Source organism: Urocitellus parryii, chromosome 10 (assembly GCF_045843805.1).
Source record: "Urocitellus parryii isolate mUroPar1 chromosome 10, mUroPar1.hap1, whole genome shotgun sequence".
Lineage (NCBI taxonomy): Eukaryota > Metazoa > Chordata > Mammalia > Rodentia > Sciuridae > Urocitellus > Urocitellus parryii.
In genome coordinates this window covers 6714419-6734861 of record NC_135540.1, presented here as the reverse complement: position 1 = coordinate 6734861, position 20443 = coordinate 6714419, and the positions used below count along the sequence as shown (strand labels likewise).

Genomic DNA, 20443 nt, shown 5'->3' with positions numbered 1-20443 from the left:
GCTCCCACCTTAGCCTACTGAATAACTGGGATTACAGGCACACACCATCCTGCATGGATATTTTCCTTATTCTTCAAATTGCAAATTTGCTTAGGAAAACAGAAACTCAAGGAAGCCAGGTTGTAATGGTGGCACTCCGGTACCAAGAACTGGAGGAGCTGTCTCCACCCACTTCAGGACCTAGAAATAGTTAGTGATACTAGCACTAGAACCCAAATCTCTCAGGGCAGTGCACTCCTCTACCACCAGTCTCTTCTCTAACTGACCTAAGTCTTTCAACTTAAAAGAAGCTGTGGGAGAACAGTGCAGAGTTGGGAACAGAGAACAGTTACTACGGTGCTCCAGGCCTGCAGAAAGGAGTTCCTGAGGACGAAAATGGGAGAAGAGTTGCCGGTGGAGACCTCGGCAAAACTGAAATCCAGTATCACTTTTTTTGGGGGGGATGGTATTATGAATGGAACCCACAGGTGCCCTATCACTATGCTATGCATCCCCAGTTATTTGCTTTTTGAGACAAGGTCTTGCTAAGTTACCCAGGCTGGCCTGGACTTACAGTCCTCCTGCCTCAGCCTTCCCAGTAGCTGGGATTATAGGTGTGTGCCACCAAGCTCAGCATGCATTACTTTATTCTTAGTCTCCAAAGAAGATTGGAGAATGAAGGTAAGATAAGGATAATTAATCTCTTAAATTGATTTTAGATTCAACAAGGAGTTTGGTAGTTCACTGAATACTTTTTTAAAAGTCTAGAAGTAGTCAACCAATAAAATGACCCACTAAAGCTTTCTTTGCCAAAATTTTTTTTTAGTTGTAGGTGAACACAGTACCTTTTTTATTTATTTATGCATATGTGGTGCTGAGGATGGAACCCAATGCCTCACATGTGCTAGGAGGGTGCTCTGTTGCTCAGCCACAATCCCAGTCCTTCATTGCCAAATTTTATGGAGACTTTGCTTAAGAGTGTTCTCTTCAGTTAAGAGTAAATAGATCTTTGCAGCTAAGAGGTAATTGTGCCAATACTAAATATAAAGAAAAATTTTTCCCCAAGTGCCCTAAATTTTATCAAGAATTAATAGAGTACTTCCATGCAAAAGCTGAAGAACTCAACTAACTCAACCTTTCTCTTTTTGAAGAGTTTCTCAGAAGAAACAACCCAGTGGCACACACCTATAATCCCCAGCAATGAGGGAGGGTGAGGGTAGAGGATCCCAAGTTTAAAGCCAGTCTCAGCAGCTCTAAGCAACTCCCAAGATCCTATCTTAAAAAATAAAATAAAAAGCACTGGGGGCTGGGATTGTAGCTCAGTGGTAAGAGTGCTTGCTTGCCCAGCACTTGTGAGGCACTGGGTTCAATCCTCAGCGCCACAGAAAAATAAAAATATACTGTGCCCATCTACAACTAAAATTAAACACGACAACAAAAAACCAAGCACTGGGGATTGAAGCTCATCAATGGCAAACTCCTGCTTTCGATATCCAGTACCCAAAATAAAACAAAACATAACATTTATAGCACATCCATTATCTCATTTGACCTTCATAAACCTGAAAATGTGCTCAAGTATTTCATATTCCATTACTAGCCCTTAAGAAACACAACCTGAAAGTAAAATTCCAAAGTAAAAATTTCAAATAATTTACTACAACTTAATTTACAAAGCAAATTTAGAAGATACCGCTATTTGTCTTCATTTAGCTTAGCATTTGTGTTTTGCTTTGCTTTGCTTTTTTTTTTTTTTTGGCAGTGATGTGTGCTACCATTTTTTTTTAAACAAAAATCTGCAATTCCCACAACTAAAGCACCAAGAGCTACAAGGCACTAGTTAGCATTCAAACGCAAACGCATAAACCCCCTCTGAAGCAAAGAAGAGCTAACTCAACCTTGGAAGAGGACCGTTCATCCAACCACAGTCCACTCTTAGTGTCAACTACCCATCTCAACTACACCCCAACACTATCCAGGCACCTTAATATCAACTACAGTTGGCGTCTCGTTTTTCACGACTGTTCAGAAGTGTTTCGAAGACCTGGAGGTTTTCAGCTGTCAATTACTTCACGAGGACAGACTGCCTTCGTGCGCTCCCCCCGGCAAGCCAATCCCCTAGCTCCGACAGGCTCCAACCCAACGTGACAAGTCCAGGAAACTTTCCCGGGGGACGCCCGGCAGTGCCGGTTCCCAGTCGCGAGCACGTGGGGCGCCGCGGCCGGGCGGCCGGGCAGCGCTGCCCAGCCAGCCCGTCCAGGAGAACTGAGGTCCCACCTCTTCCTGCCGCGGCCGTCCCGATGTCCATGTAAGTAAGTACCCGCGGTGAATGACACCCAGGAGCCCGCACCTCGGGCGGCCGGGCGCCCCCCCGCCGCCCGCCGCGCCCGTGCCCCGCACCGACCTGCCTGCAGGGTCTCCAGCGCGGGCGGCGGCGGCCCGGTCGCGGCGGGGGACGCGTGCTGGGGAGGCTTTTTGGTCCAGGGGTTCTCCTTGGGCGGCGGCGGCTTCTCCTCCGGGCCCGCCGCGGCCGGCGGCTCCCCGCCGAAGGGGCCCCCGGGCCCGCGCGCCTTGTGCGCCAGGTGCAGCGCCAGCGGCCGCACGGGCACAGCCGCCTGGGGCACGCTGTGGCCCAGCACCGGCGCCGGCGACGGCTCTCCCCGCGCCCCCGCGCTCGTGGCGGCCCTCGCCGCCTCCTTGCCCTCCCGCTCCGGCGGGGGCGGCTGCTCGGCCGGCCGGTTCGCCGCGGCCGTCAGCGACTCTCTCTCTGCCGCCGCCGCCGCCAGGTCCTCCCGAGAGCGAGCGGCGGACACCGGGGCGCGAGCAGACATCGTCCGCCCGTCCCGACCTCCCCGGCCGGGGGGCGCCCGGGGCCGGGGCGCTCGGCCGCGCGTCTCTGCGCCGGGGCACTGGGTGGCTCCGGCCTGGGACTTCGCCGCCGGGAGCCCGGCCGTGGCCACCGCCGAGGCCGTGCAGCGCCGGGCGTGCCGCCCTGCCCGCGTCGAACGCAGCGCCAACCGCCCCGGCCCGGGGCCTCGCCGCGCACGCCCGCAGCCCGCCAGCGCGCGCCGCGCCGCCCGGAGCCGCGAGCGCCCACCCCGCGGAGGCGCCGCCCGCCGGGGCCGCGGCCGCAGCCAGGTCCGCCGGGCGCGCGCCGCCCGGGCCGGTAACTGCGGGAGGGGCGGAGGCGCTGTGCGGGGGGCGGCCCGGGGCGGCGGGCGGGGCCTCCCGGAGCGGCGTGACGTGGCTACTCACCGGCTGCCGCCTCGCCGGGCCGCGCGCGGCGGCCGACTAACTAGCCCGCCCGGTGCCGCGGGCCCAGGGCCGGCCCCGCCCCCGCGGCCGCCCGGGAGGGAGGCGAGGGCGGGCCCCGCAGGCCGCCAGGGCCCCGGGCGCAGGGCGGGGCGCGCTCGCCTCTGTGACCCGCGGCGGGCGGGCGGGGCGCACGTGGCGCGGGCGGGGGTCGCGGGCCGGGGCGCGGCGGCGCAGGGCGGCGCCCGTAACCTTGAGCCCGACGGGCCGCTGGGTGCGGTCGTCCGCAGGTAACGGGAGGGACCCCGGGCCGCGCCCCGCCCGCCCCGCCCGCGAGCCCGCTGGAGGGGAAGAGCCGACCCTCCGCGGCTCTTCAAGTGTGGATTACCTGTCGCTTGGGACGGCGGCGCTGGATTGCAAATAAACTGCTTGCCCAGTATAGTTTTTTCGTGGAATGGATAATGTTAAAGTAGCACAAATACATTTTGATGAATCAGGTAAAATCTTTGTACTTGGCATTCGGTTTTAAGATGATGCTGGTTCTGGGTGCCTATACCTAATTAATAATGTTTATTATGTTCAGGTGGAAGGTCACCCAGAGCGGGTTCATTCCGGTGGAAGTTTTTCTTCCCCATCATGTTCAGCCACAAGAATGGGGTGGTGATTAGAATAAATTATACTCCATGTATGTATAGTATGTCAGACTTCACTCTACTGTCATGTATATCTAAAAAGAACAAATAAAGACTGAATCAGTTGAACTGGGCATGGTGTTGCCCATCTGTAATCCCACTCACCTAAGGGACTGAGGCAGGAGGATTGCAAGTGTGAGGACAGCCTTAATTTAGTGAGACCCTTTCTAAAAATTTTTTATAAAGGTTGGGGACTAAGCTTAGTGGCAAAGCACCCCTATGGAATGGCTCTTTGAAGTTTCCTTTATTGGAGCTACTGTGGTGGTTTTCTTTGTTATTGGAGACAAAGTCTTACTCAGTTACCCCCTCTAGCCTCAAAATTTTGATCTTCCTGCCTCAGCTTCTCACTAGCTGGGATTATAGGTGTGACCACACCCAGATTTGCTTGTGAAAAGTCTTGTCAGGATTTCTCCAGTACTGCTGAAGGGTGGATGGAGGAAAGCAAGAGGAATCCTTGGGAGGAGTGTGTGCTTGCAGGGAGAGCAGATGGAGATTGATGTGGGCTCACCAGCAGGTGTTGGGGTCCTACTACAGAGGATCCCAACACTGCCCCTCCTCTGAATACCAACGGGATCTTCTGCTTCCACTTCACTGCCTCTTTGAAACCTCATGGCCTGTCTTGTTTCTGCCTTCCATGTCCACTCCTCACCCTTCCCCTGTGCTTGTGCCAAGAAGGCTAACCTGTTCAGATTGCACCCACTGGCTCCCACACCCTCCGTGGTGTCCTGGTGGGTTCAGGTAGTGGGAAATGTCTGCAGGAGATGGAAAGGTCCAGGCTCTTATTCTGGAGACTGGTCACCAGGGTTGGCTGCAGAGCCCTCTGTACGACTGCCCTCTCCTTTTCTTCCCTTTGCCTGGTTAACCAGACCCAGGGGCAGTAGCCACCAGCTCTTGGGGCACTGTACTATGACTGTTGTTTTTCTGCCTCTGGCCTACACTTGTAAGTGGTCCTTCAAATTATGAAGTTCCATCGGATTTTGCCATGACCTCAATCCAGTCTGCCACTGCTAACCTCCATTCTATAACTTCCTTCTGCCTTTGCAGCTATGTTCCAGATTTTTTCTCTGCTAGCAGTTCAAAATCAAGGAGGAGCCAGGCAGGTAGTTTAGGTATGTAATCCCAGTTACTCCGGAGGCAAAGGCAGGAGGATCCTTTGAGTCCAGGAATCTGAGGCAAGCTGGGCAACATAACCCAGGAAGAAAGACTGAGTCATTCTGCCACCCCCTTATGGCTAAAGATCATCCAGATTTGATCTGTTGCCATAAACAGGCTAATGTTGCCATCAAAATACTTGGTGAAAAATATGACAGCAAGTCTGAGATCTGTCACTCTTTAGTGCATCCCCGCGTACTGGTGTACCTATGAGGTGTAACTGGCTCTTATGGGGCCCTGTGTGATCTGTAAAGGCTGGGGAATCTCTGAAGCCTGTTATTATAAAGAGTGCCCTTTTCAGAAGGATAGAGATGGTTGCCCAAAGATTGTTAATTTGGGGAGCTCTAAAAGAGACCTCTTCTGTGAACCCAAAAATATAGCTTTGAGAAGGAGTGGTTGGTGGGTGGCCTCTTCCTCCCCTAATCTAGCTGCTGCAGCTGCCAAAAAATCCCCTTGCTACCACCAGAGCATGAGAGGGGCCCAGTACAGCCTGCTAGTGTTGGCACCTGCCCCCCTTTCCCTGCCTCACCCAGAGTGGGGGTGATCTGGAAACGTGTTCTTCACAGAACATTCTCACTGCGTCGGTAGTAAGTTAGTGGGGTTTCTTGAATTTGAGGAGCACGGCTGTGTTGTGTATGCTGATTTGTCCTCACTGCACCAAGGTCTTCTAAACATGTGTTCAGCCAGCCATCTGAATAGCCACTGTGCTGGTCCCCCAGTGAAAATCGTGTTCTTGCAGCAGCTCTAATGACTGCTGCCCTTGATAACCCTTCAGTGTGTGGCAGAAAGCCTCAGAAAATAAATGTGACATGAGCATTTAATCTTACAACCCTTAAAAAAAAATCTTGCCAGTATTTAGCCAATCCGTGGCTTGTTTGCCCTTGGGTAGAGATTATTTGCCTTGGCCTGGAGGAACACTGCCATGGGGCAAGGCCTGTGGGTGGGAGAACAGAATAGTGCCCTTTGACTACTTCTTCCCTTTTCTCTTAGTGGGTGGCACCAGAGTCCAGTCAGTAGAACCCAGGCCATGGCACACACCTGAATCCCAGCAGCTGGGGAGAATGAGGCGGGGATCACAACTTCAAAGCCAGCCTCAGCAATTTAGTGAGGCCCTAAGCAACTTAGTGAGACCCTGTCTCTAAATAAAAAATAAAAAGGGCTGGGGATGTGGCTCAGTTGTTAAGTATCTCTGGGTTCAGTCCCTGGTACCAAATACAAAACAAAGGAAAACAAGGAGTTACCCTTTCAGACCCACCTTCCTCACCCTTCTCAGCTAGTTCATTCACTTGGGTATCTCAAGCAGTGCCTAAAGTGTTCCAGACACTCACAAGGGCCAATTGATTGTACCTCCTGGGTGACTCAGCTCTTCCTGCTTTCTCTACTGCCAACACCCAACTCCAAGCTGCCATCATCCCTCTGTAATAGTGTTACAGCTTCTTAACTGACCTGTTTGCCTCCACTTTGAACTATTTGATAAAATTATTGTGATAACTGGGGTGGGGGGTGGAGGACATCTGTAATCTCAGTGACTGAACGGGCTGAGGAAGGAGGAACACAAGTTGGAGACCAGCCTCAGCAACTTAGCAAAACCCTGTTTCAAAAAAAAAAAAATGGACTTGTGATGTAGCTCAGTAGTAGAGCCTCTGAATTCAATCCCCAGTATTGCAAAATTAATAAATAAAATTATTGTGAGGATTATGTGAGACAATATGTATGAAGTGCCTAGCATAGTCCCTAGCTCAAAACGATGCTACCAACTTTTATTGCTTTTTAAATAAATTTGACTAGGTATGGGTGACCTTAATTTTACTGAAGTACTGAGGTTAAAGGTCCAATTATTTTTCTTAAATTGTGATGGAAAATTGGAATCTGGAGAACAGGCATAGAGTTATCTTTTAAAAGGAAGAATGGTCCCCTACACCCTCAGGAGTTATGAAATACATGAAGTTATTCTTACATGATCTTGATGATCAGGTTCTTCAAATAAGCCTTTGCAAGGTGAATCCTGTTTTTCCTGTTTAGTGTATGCTAATATATCCTCAGGTGATTGAACCCACTCCTTTTCCTCTCCCCCCAGGAAATTAAAGTTCCATGAGAACCTTAAGGTCTTCCTAATTACAGTACAGTTTAGGTCATGGGCTGGGGATATAGCTCAGTTGGTAGAGTGCTTGCCTAGCATGCACAAGACCCTGGGTTCAAACCCCAGCACTACCAAAAAAAAAAAAAAAAACAGTTTAGGTCAGACTGGCAAAATCCTAGTGTGTATGGCACTGTATTAGACACTAAAGTTGCAAAAAAATGCATCAGACATAATTTGTTTCAAAGATCTCCAAGTAGAAGATAAAACTGAACCTAAAGATTCTTTTAACTTCCCACAAAATAACAATTAAAAAAAAAAAAGTTGTAGTTGTAGTTGCACACGCACACGGTACCTTTATTTTATTCATTTTTATGTGGTACTGAAGATTGAACCCAGGGCCTCGCATGTGCTAGGTGAATGCTCTACCGCTGAGCCACAACCTCAACCCCACAAAAATAACCATTTTTTAAGAAGAGATTTTTTAACTGGACAATGGCATGCTCCTATAATCCCAGCTAATCAGGAGACTGGGGCTGGAGGAAGGCAAATCTGAGGCCAACCTGGGTCATTTGTTTGGATCCTGTCTCAAAATAAAAAATTTAAAAAGCATCTGAGAGCTTAATTTAGTGGTAGAGTGTTTGCTTATCATGTGTGAGACCTGGATTTGCTCTGGAACCACAAAAAAGAGGAGTGTTTTGTTTTAACAAGAAATACTGAACTATCACTACCTCCAGGTTACAGAGTCTTGGGCCTTGTTCGTCATCATATTTTTTCCCAGAGCTGAACACTTCCTATTGCCTCTGTTTACAAGGATCAGTGCTGATGTTGGTCTGATAAGGCCTTCACCCTCCCTCCATTCCCAGCCAGAACTCCCCTTGCCAGGAAGTGGCTCACGTCTATAATCCAGGTAACTCAGGAGGCTGAGACAGGAAGACGCGTTTCAAGGGCAGCCTGAGAAATGTAGAGAGATTCTGTCTCAAAATTTTTTTTATTTTAAGTTTTAAAATTTGTTTTAATTAGTTATATATGATGGTATTTTGTTATATCATACTTAGAAGGGATATAATTTCTCATTTTTCTGAGTGTACATGTTGCAGAATCATTGGTCAAGCAGTCACATACATACATAGAGTAATAATGTCTGTTTCATTCTGCTGTCTTTCCTATCCCCATGTCCCCTCCCCTCCCCTCCCATCACTTCCCTCTACCTAATCTAAGGTATTCTTCCCCAATTTTAAAAAGGGCGGGGGATGGGTTGCAGCTCCAAGGCAGAATGCGCCTGAATTCAGTCCCCAGTACCCCTACCTCCCCAGACACCTACTAAGAAAAAAAAAAAAAAAGCACTAATTTCTTATCCTCCATGCAAATGATAACCTATAGTTTAATTGAAAAACGAAAAAGGTAGCAGCACAAGGGTTCAGCTGAAGCTGGTCGCCTGGTTTCAAATGCCAGCTTTGCCACTCCCCCCCCAGCATAGCTGAGGTGGTCACACAAGGTACACTCCGTTGTGTGACCACAATTTCTTTACTGTGCTTTGTTGTATGTTGGTTTTAGAATTTAAGAATCTGTGAACGGGGCTGGGGTTATAGCTCAGTGGCAGAGTGCTTGCCCAGCACGTGTGAGGCACTGGGTTCCATCTTCAGCACCACATGAAAATAAATAAATAAATATAATATAATATATGTATGGTGTTCACCGACAACTAAAAAAAATTAAAAAAGAATCTGTAAACGACTTGATCTGGCTTATAAGTGGGTGGGTGGAAGTTTCTCATGCAGAGCAACGTGATGTGCTTAGGACCACATTTCTTTGTGGTGTCAGTGTCAGGATTCCCTACAAACAAGATCCAGTGGATTCATATCATATACCACAGTAGTATAAGAAAATCATCAAATTCTTACTTCATGTCAGTTAGATACATGAATGTGGTTTTAATTTTTCTGGAAAAGTTTTTATTTTTCCACAAGTTTCTGATTACTCTCCCCTGCTTCCTGGATACTACATTAATTCCATAAACACTCATTGTTTACCTCCTGTTTTTCTGGCCACTCTGGTCTAGCCCTTTAATTCTGTTTTGCCTAAACATTGCTAGTGGAGGTATTTAAGACTACATCCTAACCCAGGCACTCTGGCTCAGGCCGATAAGCCAGCTATTCAGGAGGGTGAGGCAGGAGGATCACAAACTCAAGGCCAGTTTGGGCAATTTAGTGAGAACTGTCCTAATTAAAAAGTGCTGGGGATGTAATTCAGGGGTATACTGCTTGCCTGGTATGCACCAGGTCCTGGGTTCTACCCCCTGTACTGAAAAAGAAAAAAGCTATGTCCTACCCCTTGTACTGAAAAAGAAAAGAAAAGCTATGTCCTATGTTAATAGATTTATAATTTGTGGTTCATAAACCCTGGGGTCTTGGAGTTCCTTTCAGGAAGTCTGCAAAGTCAAAACTATTTTGATAGCAATGTTAAGGCACTGTTGGCCTCTGCCTGTTGACATGTGCGGTGAAGCAATCATGCAACAGAAGCAAGAACTGAAGGATCTGTACTAGCATCAGTGAAGTCATGGGCCCAGAACTGTATGAGCAAGCTTCACATACACTTCACACTGTGTCTTGCCAGGCACAGTGTCAGACGCCTGTAATCCCCTGACTTGGAAGGCTGAGGCAGGACGATTGCAAGTTCTCAGCCAGGCACAGCAGGTAAAGACCCATTCTTAAAACTTTAAAAAAGTAAAAAGATCCCATCTGATTCAAATGTATGATATGTCAAGATCATTGTACTGTCATGTGTAAATAATTAAAACAAATAAAAAAAACTTAAGAAAAAAAGTAAAAAGGACTTGGGGATGTAGCTGAGTGGTGGAGTGTCTCTGGGTTCACCACCCAGTACCACAAAAGTTCTTGATGTGATTTTCCTGCTATATAGTATGAATGGAAACTAACTGTTCCCCCCAGTCCTGCCTAACAAAGTAAATTTTCTAAGAAAACTGGATGCTGTGCACTTCACCCATGCCTATCACATATGCTATGATAGCCTGACAGTCACTTCACTCACTGGGCCTCAGCTCTCTCACCTATAAAATATCATATGCCAAGAAGACATGTGGGTCAGGGGATCCTAATCTTAGATCCCCAAATTCTAGTAAATTCATGGATTTACTAGAAATCTCAATTTGGTAAGTCTGGAATTGGATTAAAAGGTAGGACTACATTCTAGCTCTGACATTCTGAGCATAGGGAATTAAGAACTCAATATAAAAATCATCTTCAGAAAGTTAACTAATCAGACCCCATGCGACATTCTCCTCTTTTGCTTTGTTAATAGCATCATTTATGGAGGTGTGCAAAGCTTTTCAAAAAAAATTTTTTAAGGGCTGGGGATGTGGCTCAAGTGGTAGCGCGCTCGCCTGGCATGCGTGCGGCCCGGGTTTGAGCCTCAGCACCACATACCAACAAAGATGTTGTGTCAGCCAAAAACAAAAACAAAAAAAAAAAAAAAAAAATTTAAGCTTTTTTTCTACAGGCAACTTAAAATACAAACTAATTCATTAAAAAATTTTCAATGCTTAGAGAAAAACACAGGAATCAAGGAAGGAACTGGAGGACTGAAGAGTTATAGCATTGGGTTCCAGTTTGAATTTGAGCTTTGGGACAGCTAAAGCAAAAAAATGTCACGAAGTTCTCTGGAGGTGCAGCTCAGGGGCAGTGTGCTGGCCCTGGGTTCATGCCCCAGTACCTCAAACAAAACAAAACTGACGGAACAGCAAATATCGGTTCCCATGATTAAATCTTAACTCTGAATGAAAATGCTACACCTCCATCCAACTCAAAATTTCTTATTATATGTCCTGTAAATATGAACAACCATATTTACTACTGTATAGCTGCTCCATTCCCAGGCAATCATAAGCATTATATTGCTTAGAAAACAACTCAGGGTTACATGGATTATCTGGATTTGGATCAGGAATTGGCCAACCATAGCCTGGATCACCACCTGTTTTTATACAGGTACATGCTGCAAAGTTTTTACTGTGTGTGGGGGGGGGGCGGGCGTGGGGCGGGGACTGGACATTGAACCCAGAGACATTCTATCACTGAGCTGCATCCCTATCCTTTTTATTTTGGGACAGACAAAGAATTACCCAGACTGGCCTTAAACTTGCCAATTCCTGCCTTAGCCACCCAAATTGCTGGAATTACACGTGTGTGCCGCTGCATGTGGATGGCTTTTACATTTTGCAGTGGTAAAAATAAATAAACAGGAAGATTATTTTGAGACACATAAAATCCAAATTTCATTTCTATAAACAAAATGTTATTGGAATAAATACAGTCATGTGCATTCATTTACGTACGTCTGTGGCTGCCATGTGTGTTGCTGCCATCACTTCCTATTGTTGCAAAAAAAAAAAAGCTACAAGGAAAATATCAGGAGAAGAGATCAGCATTAACACGAGTGTCTGCAACAGATTTTGATGATAGGAAACACAAACTTTGAACCCCAATTAAATGTATTATCCTTGGAAAAGATTCCATTTTTCTCATTAATAGAATCATATTAGAAGCAATTATCAGTAATCTCAGCAACTCAGGAGACTGAAGCAGGAGGGTTGCACATTCCAGGGCAGCCTTAGAAATTTAGAGGCCCCAAGCAACTTAGCAAGACCATGTCTCAAAAGAAAAAAAATGCTGGGGATGAAGAAGATCAGGGGTAAAATGCCCTTGGGTTTAATCCCCAGTTCAACAACAAGGAAGTCTTCTACTACTAGCAATTTCATGGGATTAATAAGGACAGATATAATTTTTGTTTGAAGAAAGCAAAGCCTAATGTTAATAGTTGATATTTCTTCTTTGTTCATACTCTTTAAGTTACAGAGATGCTTTAAAGATGTTGATGATTTAGAGAATCTCTGCTACACACAAGTACCAAAATTCACCCTCAGCTCATTCTGCTCTAACACACCTACTCAGAACAAAACAGAAGAAGCAGAAGAAACACTATTCACTTTGGCTACTCTTTTAACTGTTGCATGCTGACAATACCTAGAATACCAAGAATTCCTTACCAAATATGTGTTGATTTCATAGGAAATCACATCCTTCCCTTTTTCCTTCAGACCTTTGTATAACAATGATTTTTGTTTGTTTGTTTGTTTGTTTTCTTAATATAGTGAAGATTGGACCCCAGGGGTGCTTTAGTTGGAGACACATTTATAACCCTTTTCATTATTTTGAGACAGGGACTCACTACATTGCCTAGGCTGGCCTTGTTCTTGTGGTCTTCCTGCCTCAACTTCTTGAGTCACTGGAATTATAAGTGTGTGTCACCATGGCTAGCAGCACAATGTTTTTTTCTTGGTACCAGGGATTGAACCCAGGAATGCTTAACCAGAGCCACATCCCTAGCCCATTTAATTTTTTTAAAAGTTGAGTCAAGGTCTTGCTAAGTTGCTTAGGGCCTTGATAAGTTGCTGAGGCTAGCCTTGACTTGTGATCCTCCTGCCTCAGCCTTCTAAGTTGCTGGGAGTACAGGTGTGTGCCAACATGCCCAGCTACCACAATGGTTCTTAAACTTGGCTGCACAAACAAATTCAGAGACTGAAAAGAAAGAATATGATATTCCATGGAAATGGAATCTGGAAACAAGCAGGAGTAGCAATCCTTACATGTTCAAAAGCAGACTTGAAGCCAAAATTAGAAGAGACAAAGAAAATCATTAGCAAAGGGAACAATTCAGCAAGAAGATAAAAGGATTATAAATATTTTTGCCCCAAAGTCCATGTACTTAACTACATAGCACAAACACTATTTGACACAAAGGGACTGGTCGGCCCCATATAATAATAGTTGGGGACTTTCAAAACCCCAGTCTCACTGAAAGATAAATCATCCAGACAAAATTCAACAGTCAGAACAAAATTAAACTACCTCATAGATCAAATGGAATTAACAGATATCCACAGAATATTCCATCCCACATCAGCAGAATACTTCTTTTTCAAGGAATGTTCCTGCAAAATTGATCTTATATTAGGCTATAAAGCAAGTTTTCATCAAGAAAAAAATAATTGGAATAATTTCTTGCATCTTTTTTTTTTTTTAAAGAGAGAGAGAGAGAGAGAGAGAATTTTTTAAATGTTTATTTTTTTTAGTTTTCGGCGGACATAACATCTTTATTTGTATATGGTGCTGAGGATCGAACCCGAGCCGCACGCATGCCAGGCGAGTGCGCTACCGCTTGAGCCACATCCCCAGCCCGACTTTTTAAAATATTTATTTATTTTTTTTAGTTTTCGGCGGACACACCATCTTTGTTTGTATGTGGTGCTGAGGATGGAACCCGGGCCGCATGCATTCCAGGCGAGTGAGCTACCGCTTGAGCCACATCCCCAGCCCCAATTTCTTGTATCTTATTAGATCATAATGAAGTGAAATTAGAAATCAACAGCAAGAGAAAGTAGAGTATATGAACACATGGAGACTGAACAATGCATGTTTTGTTTGTCTGTTTTGGTACCAGATATTAACCCAGGGGTGCTTTACTTTACCACTGAGCACACCCTCAGCCATTTTTAGTATTTTTATTTATTCTGAGATAAGGTCTCATAACGTTCCTGAGACTGAACCTGAACTTGTGATCTTCCTATCAGCTTCCTGAATCACTGGGATCATAGACATGTACCTCTACACCCAGCAACATGCATTCTCTGAATAATCAATGGGGCATTGAAGAAATTGGGGGAAATAAGTGAATGGAAATACAACATACCATAGCCTATAGGATACAGCAGAGGCAGTTCTAAGAGGGATGGTATAGCTATGAGTGCCTACATTAAAAAATCAGAACAGGGGCTGGGGTTGTGGCTCAGCTGTAGAGCACTTGCCTAGCATGTGTGAGGCATGGGGTTCGATCCTCAGCAACACATAAAAATAAATAAAATAAAGGTATTCTGTCCAACTACAACTAAAAAAAAAAAATAGAGAAAAAAACCCCACAAAATATTTTTAAAAAATCAGAGCAATCCCAAATGAATAACCTAATGGTGCATCTCAAGAAAAACAAGTACGTATCAAACCTAAAATCAGTAGAAGGAAAGAAATAATAAAGATGAGAGCTGAAATTAATGAATTAAGAGACTAAACGCACAATACAGAGGATCAGTGAAACAGCCCTGGTTCTTTGGAAAGATAAACAAGATTGAAAAATCTGAGCCAAACTAACCAGAAGAAAGCGAACACTCAAATCAATAAAATTAGAGACAAAAATGTAGATATTACAACAGATCCCACTAAAGTCCAGAGGGTCATTAGGGACTATTTTGAAAAATTATATTCCAATAAATTGGAAAATCTAGGTGAAATGGATGAATTTCTAGACATGTACAATCTACCAAGAGTATATAAAAAGTCTTAACAGACCAATAACAAGCAATGACATTGAAGCAGTAATAAAAAGCCCTGGGCTGAATGGATTTATGGCTGAATTTTACCAGACCTTTAATTACTGACACCAGTGCTCTTCAACCTATTCCAACAAATAGAAATGGGAGAAATGCTTCCAAACTCATTCTTTGAAGCCAGTACCACTAGAAAAAAGACACACTTGGACAGAAAATTGTAGACCAATTTCCTTAATGAATGTGCACCAAAAAGTCAATAAAATGTTTGCAAACTGAATTCAATAACACATTAAAAACACCATACACAGTGATCAAGGTGGTTTCATTCTAGGGCACAAGGATGGTTTAACATACAAATCAATGAATATGATGCAATACATGTACAGAATCAAGGACAGAAAAATCACGTGATCACGTCAATAGCTGCAGAAAAAACAAAATTCAATGCCTTTTCACAATAAAAACCATGAAGAAACTAGAGGTAGAAGAATTAGACCTCAACATAATAAAGGGTCTATGTGACAAACCCAAAGCCATCACCTTATTAAATGGAGAAAAACTGAAAGCCTTTTCCTTTAAAATCAAGACCAAGACAAAGATGTTCACTTCACTACTCCTATTCAACATAGAATTGACATCTTAACCAGAGCAATTAGATACGGAAAAAAAAGGAGGGGATATACAATTGGAAAGGAAGAAGCCGAATTTTCTCTATTTGTAGATGAATCAATCCTGTATTTAGAAGACCTAAAGATTCCACTTATCAGCACTTTTAGAGCTGATAAATATATTCAGCAAAGATTGAAAGAATAGAAAATCAATATACAAAAACCAACATAGTAGCTGGGCGACGTGGTACACATCTTAATCCCAGCTACTCCAGACACTGAGGCAGGAGGATCACAAGTTTAAAGCTAGGCTGGGCAACTTAGTAAGACCCTTTTCCAAACTAAAGAGTCTGGGGCTATAGCTGGGCAGTAGAGCACCCTAAGTTCAATCTACTGCAAAAAAGAAAAAAACAAAACCAACTCAATATCTGGGGTGAGGCCAGAGCATCGAGTTTATGTTTTAACTCCCCAGATGATTCTAATTGTAGCATCACTTTTATTTTTTTTTTTTCAACTCCCCAGGTGATTCTAATTTGTAGCCAGGCTTGAGATCTATTTGGAACTGTAGTTCTTACAGTGTCTCCTAGACAGCCCACATCTTTTTGCGTGTGTGTGTGGTACTAGGGATTGAACCCAGGGCCTTGTGCATCCAATGCAAGCATGTTACCAACTGAGCTATATCCCTGACCCCCACATCTGTTTCCTAGGAAGTTTCTGGTTCCACACCAGATTTACTGCATCAGCTCTGGGGATGGGATTCTGGATCCCTCTGGTACAGAAATGGTGTGTGTGTGCACTAAAGGCTTTAGGTGTTTTTTTTTTTTAAAGAGAGAATGAGAGAGAGAGAGAAATTTTTTTTTTTAAAGAGAGAGTGAGAGAGGAGAGAGAGAGGAGAGAGAGAGAGAGAGAGAGAGAGAGAGAGAGAGAGAGAGAGAGAATTTTTTTAATATTTATTTTTTAGTTTTTGGCGGACACAACATCTTTGTTGGTATGTGGTACTGAGGATCGAACCCGGGCCGCACGCATGCCAGGCGAGCGCACTACCGCTTGAGCCACATCCCCAGCCCCGAGAGAGAAATTTTTAATATTTATTTTTTAGTTATCGGCAGACACAACATCTTTGTTTGTATGTGGTGCTGAGGATCGAACTCGGGCCGCACGCATGCCAGGCGAGCGCACTACCGCTTGAGCCACATCCCCAGCCCCTTTAGGTGGTTCTTATACAGCTAAAGTTTAAGAACCACTGACTCTAGAGAGGGGTACTTCTTAGAATTAGACATACTTTTATTACTCTTTACGTACTTCATGTGTATTTGAATCTGGTGATATAGCTCAAAGATTCTGACTCAGTTCGGATGCAACCTGAGATTCTGAGTTTCTGACTATCTCCCAGATGCTGCTGCTAATCTATTCAACACACTGAGTAGCAACTTCTTTGTGGAATTATCCATGTACCACATAGAAGTAGATGGTTTCACCTGTCAGTCATAGGTTTCTGCACAAATTACACTTTTGTGGTTGTTTACATTTTCTTCTCTGGACACTAGTTCTTTTAATACTTAAGGAAATCTTTTCAGGTTTTGGTCTAAAATTTTGAGCTAGAACTGTTCTCAAAATCCTTCATAGTCATTGGTTTCCCCTTGGATAATGGCTGTAAGAATATTCCTAGAATTAGGCTGTTGTGATGGTTTGGATTTTAAATATTCCCCCAAAGCTCATGTGTTAAAGGCTTGGTCCCTAACTGACAGTGCTATGGGGAAGTGGGGCCTAGTTGGAGGAGGTTAGCTCATAGAGGGTGGGCCCTGGAAGGGAGCATTGGGACTCCAGTCCCTTGTTTACCTATTTGCTTCTGTCTGTCATGAGGCAGTGCCGTTTTTCCTCCACTATGATGTATTGCCTTGACACGGGCCCAGTGACCGTGGACTGAAACCTATGAAGCTGTGAGCCAAAATAAACATTTCCTATTCTTAAGTTGGTGTTTCTCAGGTGACTTGTCATAATGATGCAAATTTAACACAAAATGTACCTCTTCCCTTTGTTTCACCTGCCACAATCTTTCATGTCTGAACTCAGATTCTACAGCATCTCTACCCAGACTCCCTTCCCAGCCTAACTAAATCCTTGGTTAATTGATACCTCTTCATTTTAATTGTTCACAATATATTTACTAACATAAATGTAATCAGATCCAAGACTGAGTGAAAAAACATTCAGATAAGTATCATGTCAGAATGCTTGTTCACACACCATGTGGAAAATTTTCTAGTTACTAATTCTGCTCTGCTATTCCCTTGCTATTTCTGCCTCACTATACAGATAGAGTAAGGGGGAATATGTATACAATTCAAGCTTGGGCATACTATTCAACCATGACATTGTTTTCTGTACTTGGAATAATACATCTCAAAAAAACAAAACAAAACAAAACAAATAATTTTAAAATAGGCTTTTATTATGAAATACAAAATACTTCCAAAAATTTTAAAATTTCAGTTACAGTGTTAATTTAATAATCTTTGAGAAAGCACCACATTAAAAAGATACACTCTTAAGAAATAATCTAAAATGCATATGCTTAATAGTAATTATAACACTGGCAAAATCATGAAATCTGGCCTTTTTTTTTTAAACAGTGCTGGAAATCCAACCTAGGTCCTCACACATGGTAGGCAAGTGCTGCACCCCTGAGTTATCCTCCCAGTCCCAGAAACTTTTCCCCAGTCCTATTTTGTATTTTATTTAGAGACAGGGTCTCACTGAGTTGCTTTAGCACATCGATTTTGCTGAGGCTGGCTCTGAACTCGTGATCTTCCTGACTCAGCCTCCCAAGCCACTGGGATTATAGGAGTGCATCACTGCACCCGCCTCAAACACTTTTGAAACATTATGTATACCAAATAAAAATACTATGGGTCAAATTGGCCTGTGTGGACTACCAGTTTGCTACTTGGGTCTACATGAATTTCTGACATTTCCTGTACCTATTTCTCAAATGGCAGACAGTTCTTCTCAAAGACTATATATAATATATACATATACATATACGTGTGTGTGTGTGTGTGTGTGTGTGTGTGTGTGTGTGTGTGTGTGTGAGAGAGAGAGAGAGAGAGAGAGAGACACACAAAGAGAGAGAACTTACACTACTTTGCCGGGAGCAGATTAAAAATTGTAAGGAAAGATATCTTGCTCTTTGAATTAATCAATTTAGGCAGTTACATGAAAATGTTCTTGAAACATCTGGTTGAGAGATGAAATTTTTAAAATGAACTTTCACATTTTATTTGGGAAAAATCAGCTATGCCTAAGAGTTAATTAAAGCTATATCAAAATTTCATTCTTTTACCTGTAGAGAAATCACACACCATAATATGTTATTGCTTAATAAGAAATATTTATGTGAAAAAGAATAAAGTACTGATTTTACTAAAGCCATTGTTCAGAAAATATTTGATCATATCACATTACTACATACATGGTACAGAAAATCATTGCAATTCAGTTGTCAGTAAATTTAAATTTCATCTTTAAAGGGTATTTTGTGGAAGAACTTCAGGAGGTTTTATACTTTCACTTAAAACTGAAAATTCTAGTCTGAACATTTAAAATTGCCTTAGCTAACAGCTGTGCTCTGTTAGTGTGTTTTATAGAAGTCCCTACTTAGTCTGCCATCAATGAACTCACATTAATAATTTTTAAATAGTTGTAAGAATTAAGTTGATGAAGTATTACAGATAAAATCCTTAAAAAGGCTGCAAAGGCACATTTTAATTCATCTATCCTTACTAGATTAAATACATATTTTAAAATAATTTGTGACAACAAAGATTGCAAATAAACAAAACTTAAATACACTTACTCTAAACCTTCACACGATGCCCAACAATATTTTCTACTTATTTTCTTTAACATTTTAGTTTTCTGCTAAAGAAGTTAAACACAGGAAACCACCAAATCTAGCCATATAATCCCCTACAAAAAATTAGTAACTATAGTATATAAAGTTTTTCTACAAAATGAGGTTTCCATAGGACAACTCAATTTTATTGTGGTTACTGAATTCTGAAATTAGTCAAAACTGTGAGATATTTTGGGCTAAAGTCAGATGTTTAGCAAATTGAAGATTAGGAATACAAGAAAATATTAGAGTAAGCATCAGTTAATACAATAGATTAATCATTTCCATTTTTCATGGATTGAAACTCTTTTCAGTATTGGGGATTAAACAGGGACATTCTACCAATGAACAACACCCCTAGTCCTATTTTTGAGACAGTGTCTCACTAAGATGCTGAGGCTGCTGAAACTTGTGATTGTCCTGCCTCAGCCTCCTAAGCAGCTGGTATTACAGGTGTATACCACCATATCTGGCAAAGTGAAAATTTGGCACGATTTTCTAATCTAATTTTTGGTAAAATTTTAAAGTCTAGCCTAGTGAAATTCATCTTATTTATAATTCAGCAATCACTTTAATTATTAAAAAGCACTTGTCTACAAAGCAGTTAAGATTTTTAAGAATTCAAAGGTAAGACTGATTTTACACATCACAAGTATTTCTATGGCAGAAAATTAACTAGAGTTGAAAATAGTAGAAGTTCACTACGCATCAAAAATATGCACATATTTCTCAAGTTAATAGCAGAAATGTCATATAAGGGCATACAGTACAGGTTGATATATAACAATCTGTTTGTTTTAGCAATTTTATTAAAAACTTATAGGTTTGGGCTGGGGATATGGCTCAGTGGTAAAGTATTTGCCTAGCATGTGTTAGGCCCTGAGTTCAATCCCCAGCACTGGAAAAAACAAAACAAAACAACATGTTCCCATGGATACATTTATTTTAAATTAATAACTTATTCATAATTGAAAATATAAAGTTTTCATAAATAGTTATAATAGACTAGATATTGAGCATATGGGATTCCCACAAACAGAAACACCATACTTTAAGATTATTTAATTCAAACATTGTTTTAAAATTACTGAAATGTATTTAGAATTTATAGGTGACTGATCTGCAACACTGAATTCCAGACTCCAGTGCTGTCTGCTTGTTCTTCACATTGTCACAGGATAAAAATTTCTCTTGTAAAAACTGCTAGCTGATTGCATAACACAGTGATCCAATCAGTTGGCATATTTACGGAGGAAGCGGTCAAATGCATCATAGATGGCTTGTCTAAAATTAAATATGGAGGAAAAGCTGTAAGTAATTAGTAAAAAGGAAGTGGGGGCAGATAACCCCTTTACTGAAAGTATTTCCAAAATTATCTGTGGTTCCCAC

The 20443-nt window shown here is 42.9% G+C and overlaps 3 protein-coding genes across 13 annotated transcripts in view; 1 reads left to right on the top strand and 2 right to left on the bottom strand.

Annotated features, from left to right (window-relative positions):
• Positions 1 to 3309, bottom strand: part of Larp1b (La ribonucleoprotein 1B) — a 91736-nt gene extending 88427 nt beyond the window's left edge. For 4 of the 8 annotated variants that reach the window (XM_077803502.1, XM_026390897.2, XM_026390899.2 and 1 more), the window contains exon 1: positions 2384 to 2544. Coding sequence is in view for 1 of the 8 variants with exons in the window: in XM_026390901.2 (XP_026246686.2) it covers positions 2384 to 2810 (427 nt within the window). In the remaining 7 variants the exon portion in view is untranslated. Of the gene's footprint in view, positions 1 to 2383; positions 3003 to 3234 lie in introns of those variants that run through there. The other 4 variants (XM_077803500.1, XM_077803501.1, XM_077803503.1 and 1 more) reach the window with 3 other exon arrangements.
• Positions 2170 to 20443, top strand: part of Mfsd8 (major facilitator superfamily domain containing 8) — an 89513-nt gene continuing 71239 nt past the window's right edge. Inside the window, exon 1 of one of the 2 annotated variants that reach the window (XM_026390904.2) lies at positions 2170 to 2287. In XM_026390904.2, coding sequence (XP_026246689.1) covers positions 2280 to 2287 — 8 coding nt within the window. In that variant the 5' untranslated portion in view covers positions 2170 to 2279. Of the gene's footprint in view, positions 2292 to 20443 lie in introns of both variants that reach the window. The other variant, XM_077803506.1, reaches the window with a different exon arrangement.
• Abhd18 (abhydrolase domain containing 18) overlaps positions 18706 to 20443 on the bottom strand; it is a 39804-nt gene continuing 38066 nt past the window's right edge. For all 3 annotated transcript variants that reach the window (XM_026390907.2, XM_026390912.2, XM_077803283.1), the window contains one exon: positions 18706 to 20338. In XM_026390907.2, coding sequence (XP_026246692.2) covers positions 20287 to 20338 — 52 coding nt within the window. In that variant the 3' untranslated portion in view covers positions 18706 to 20286. The remainder of the gene's footprint in view (positions 20339 to 20443) is intronic.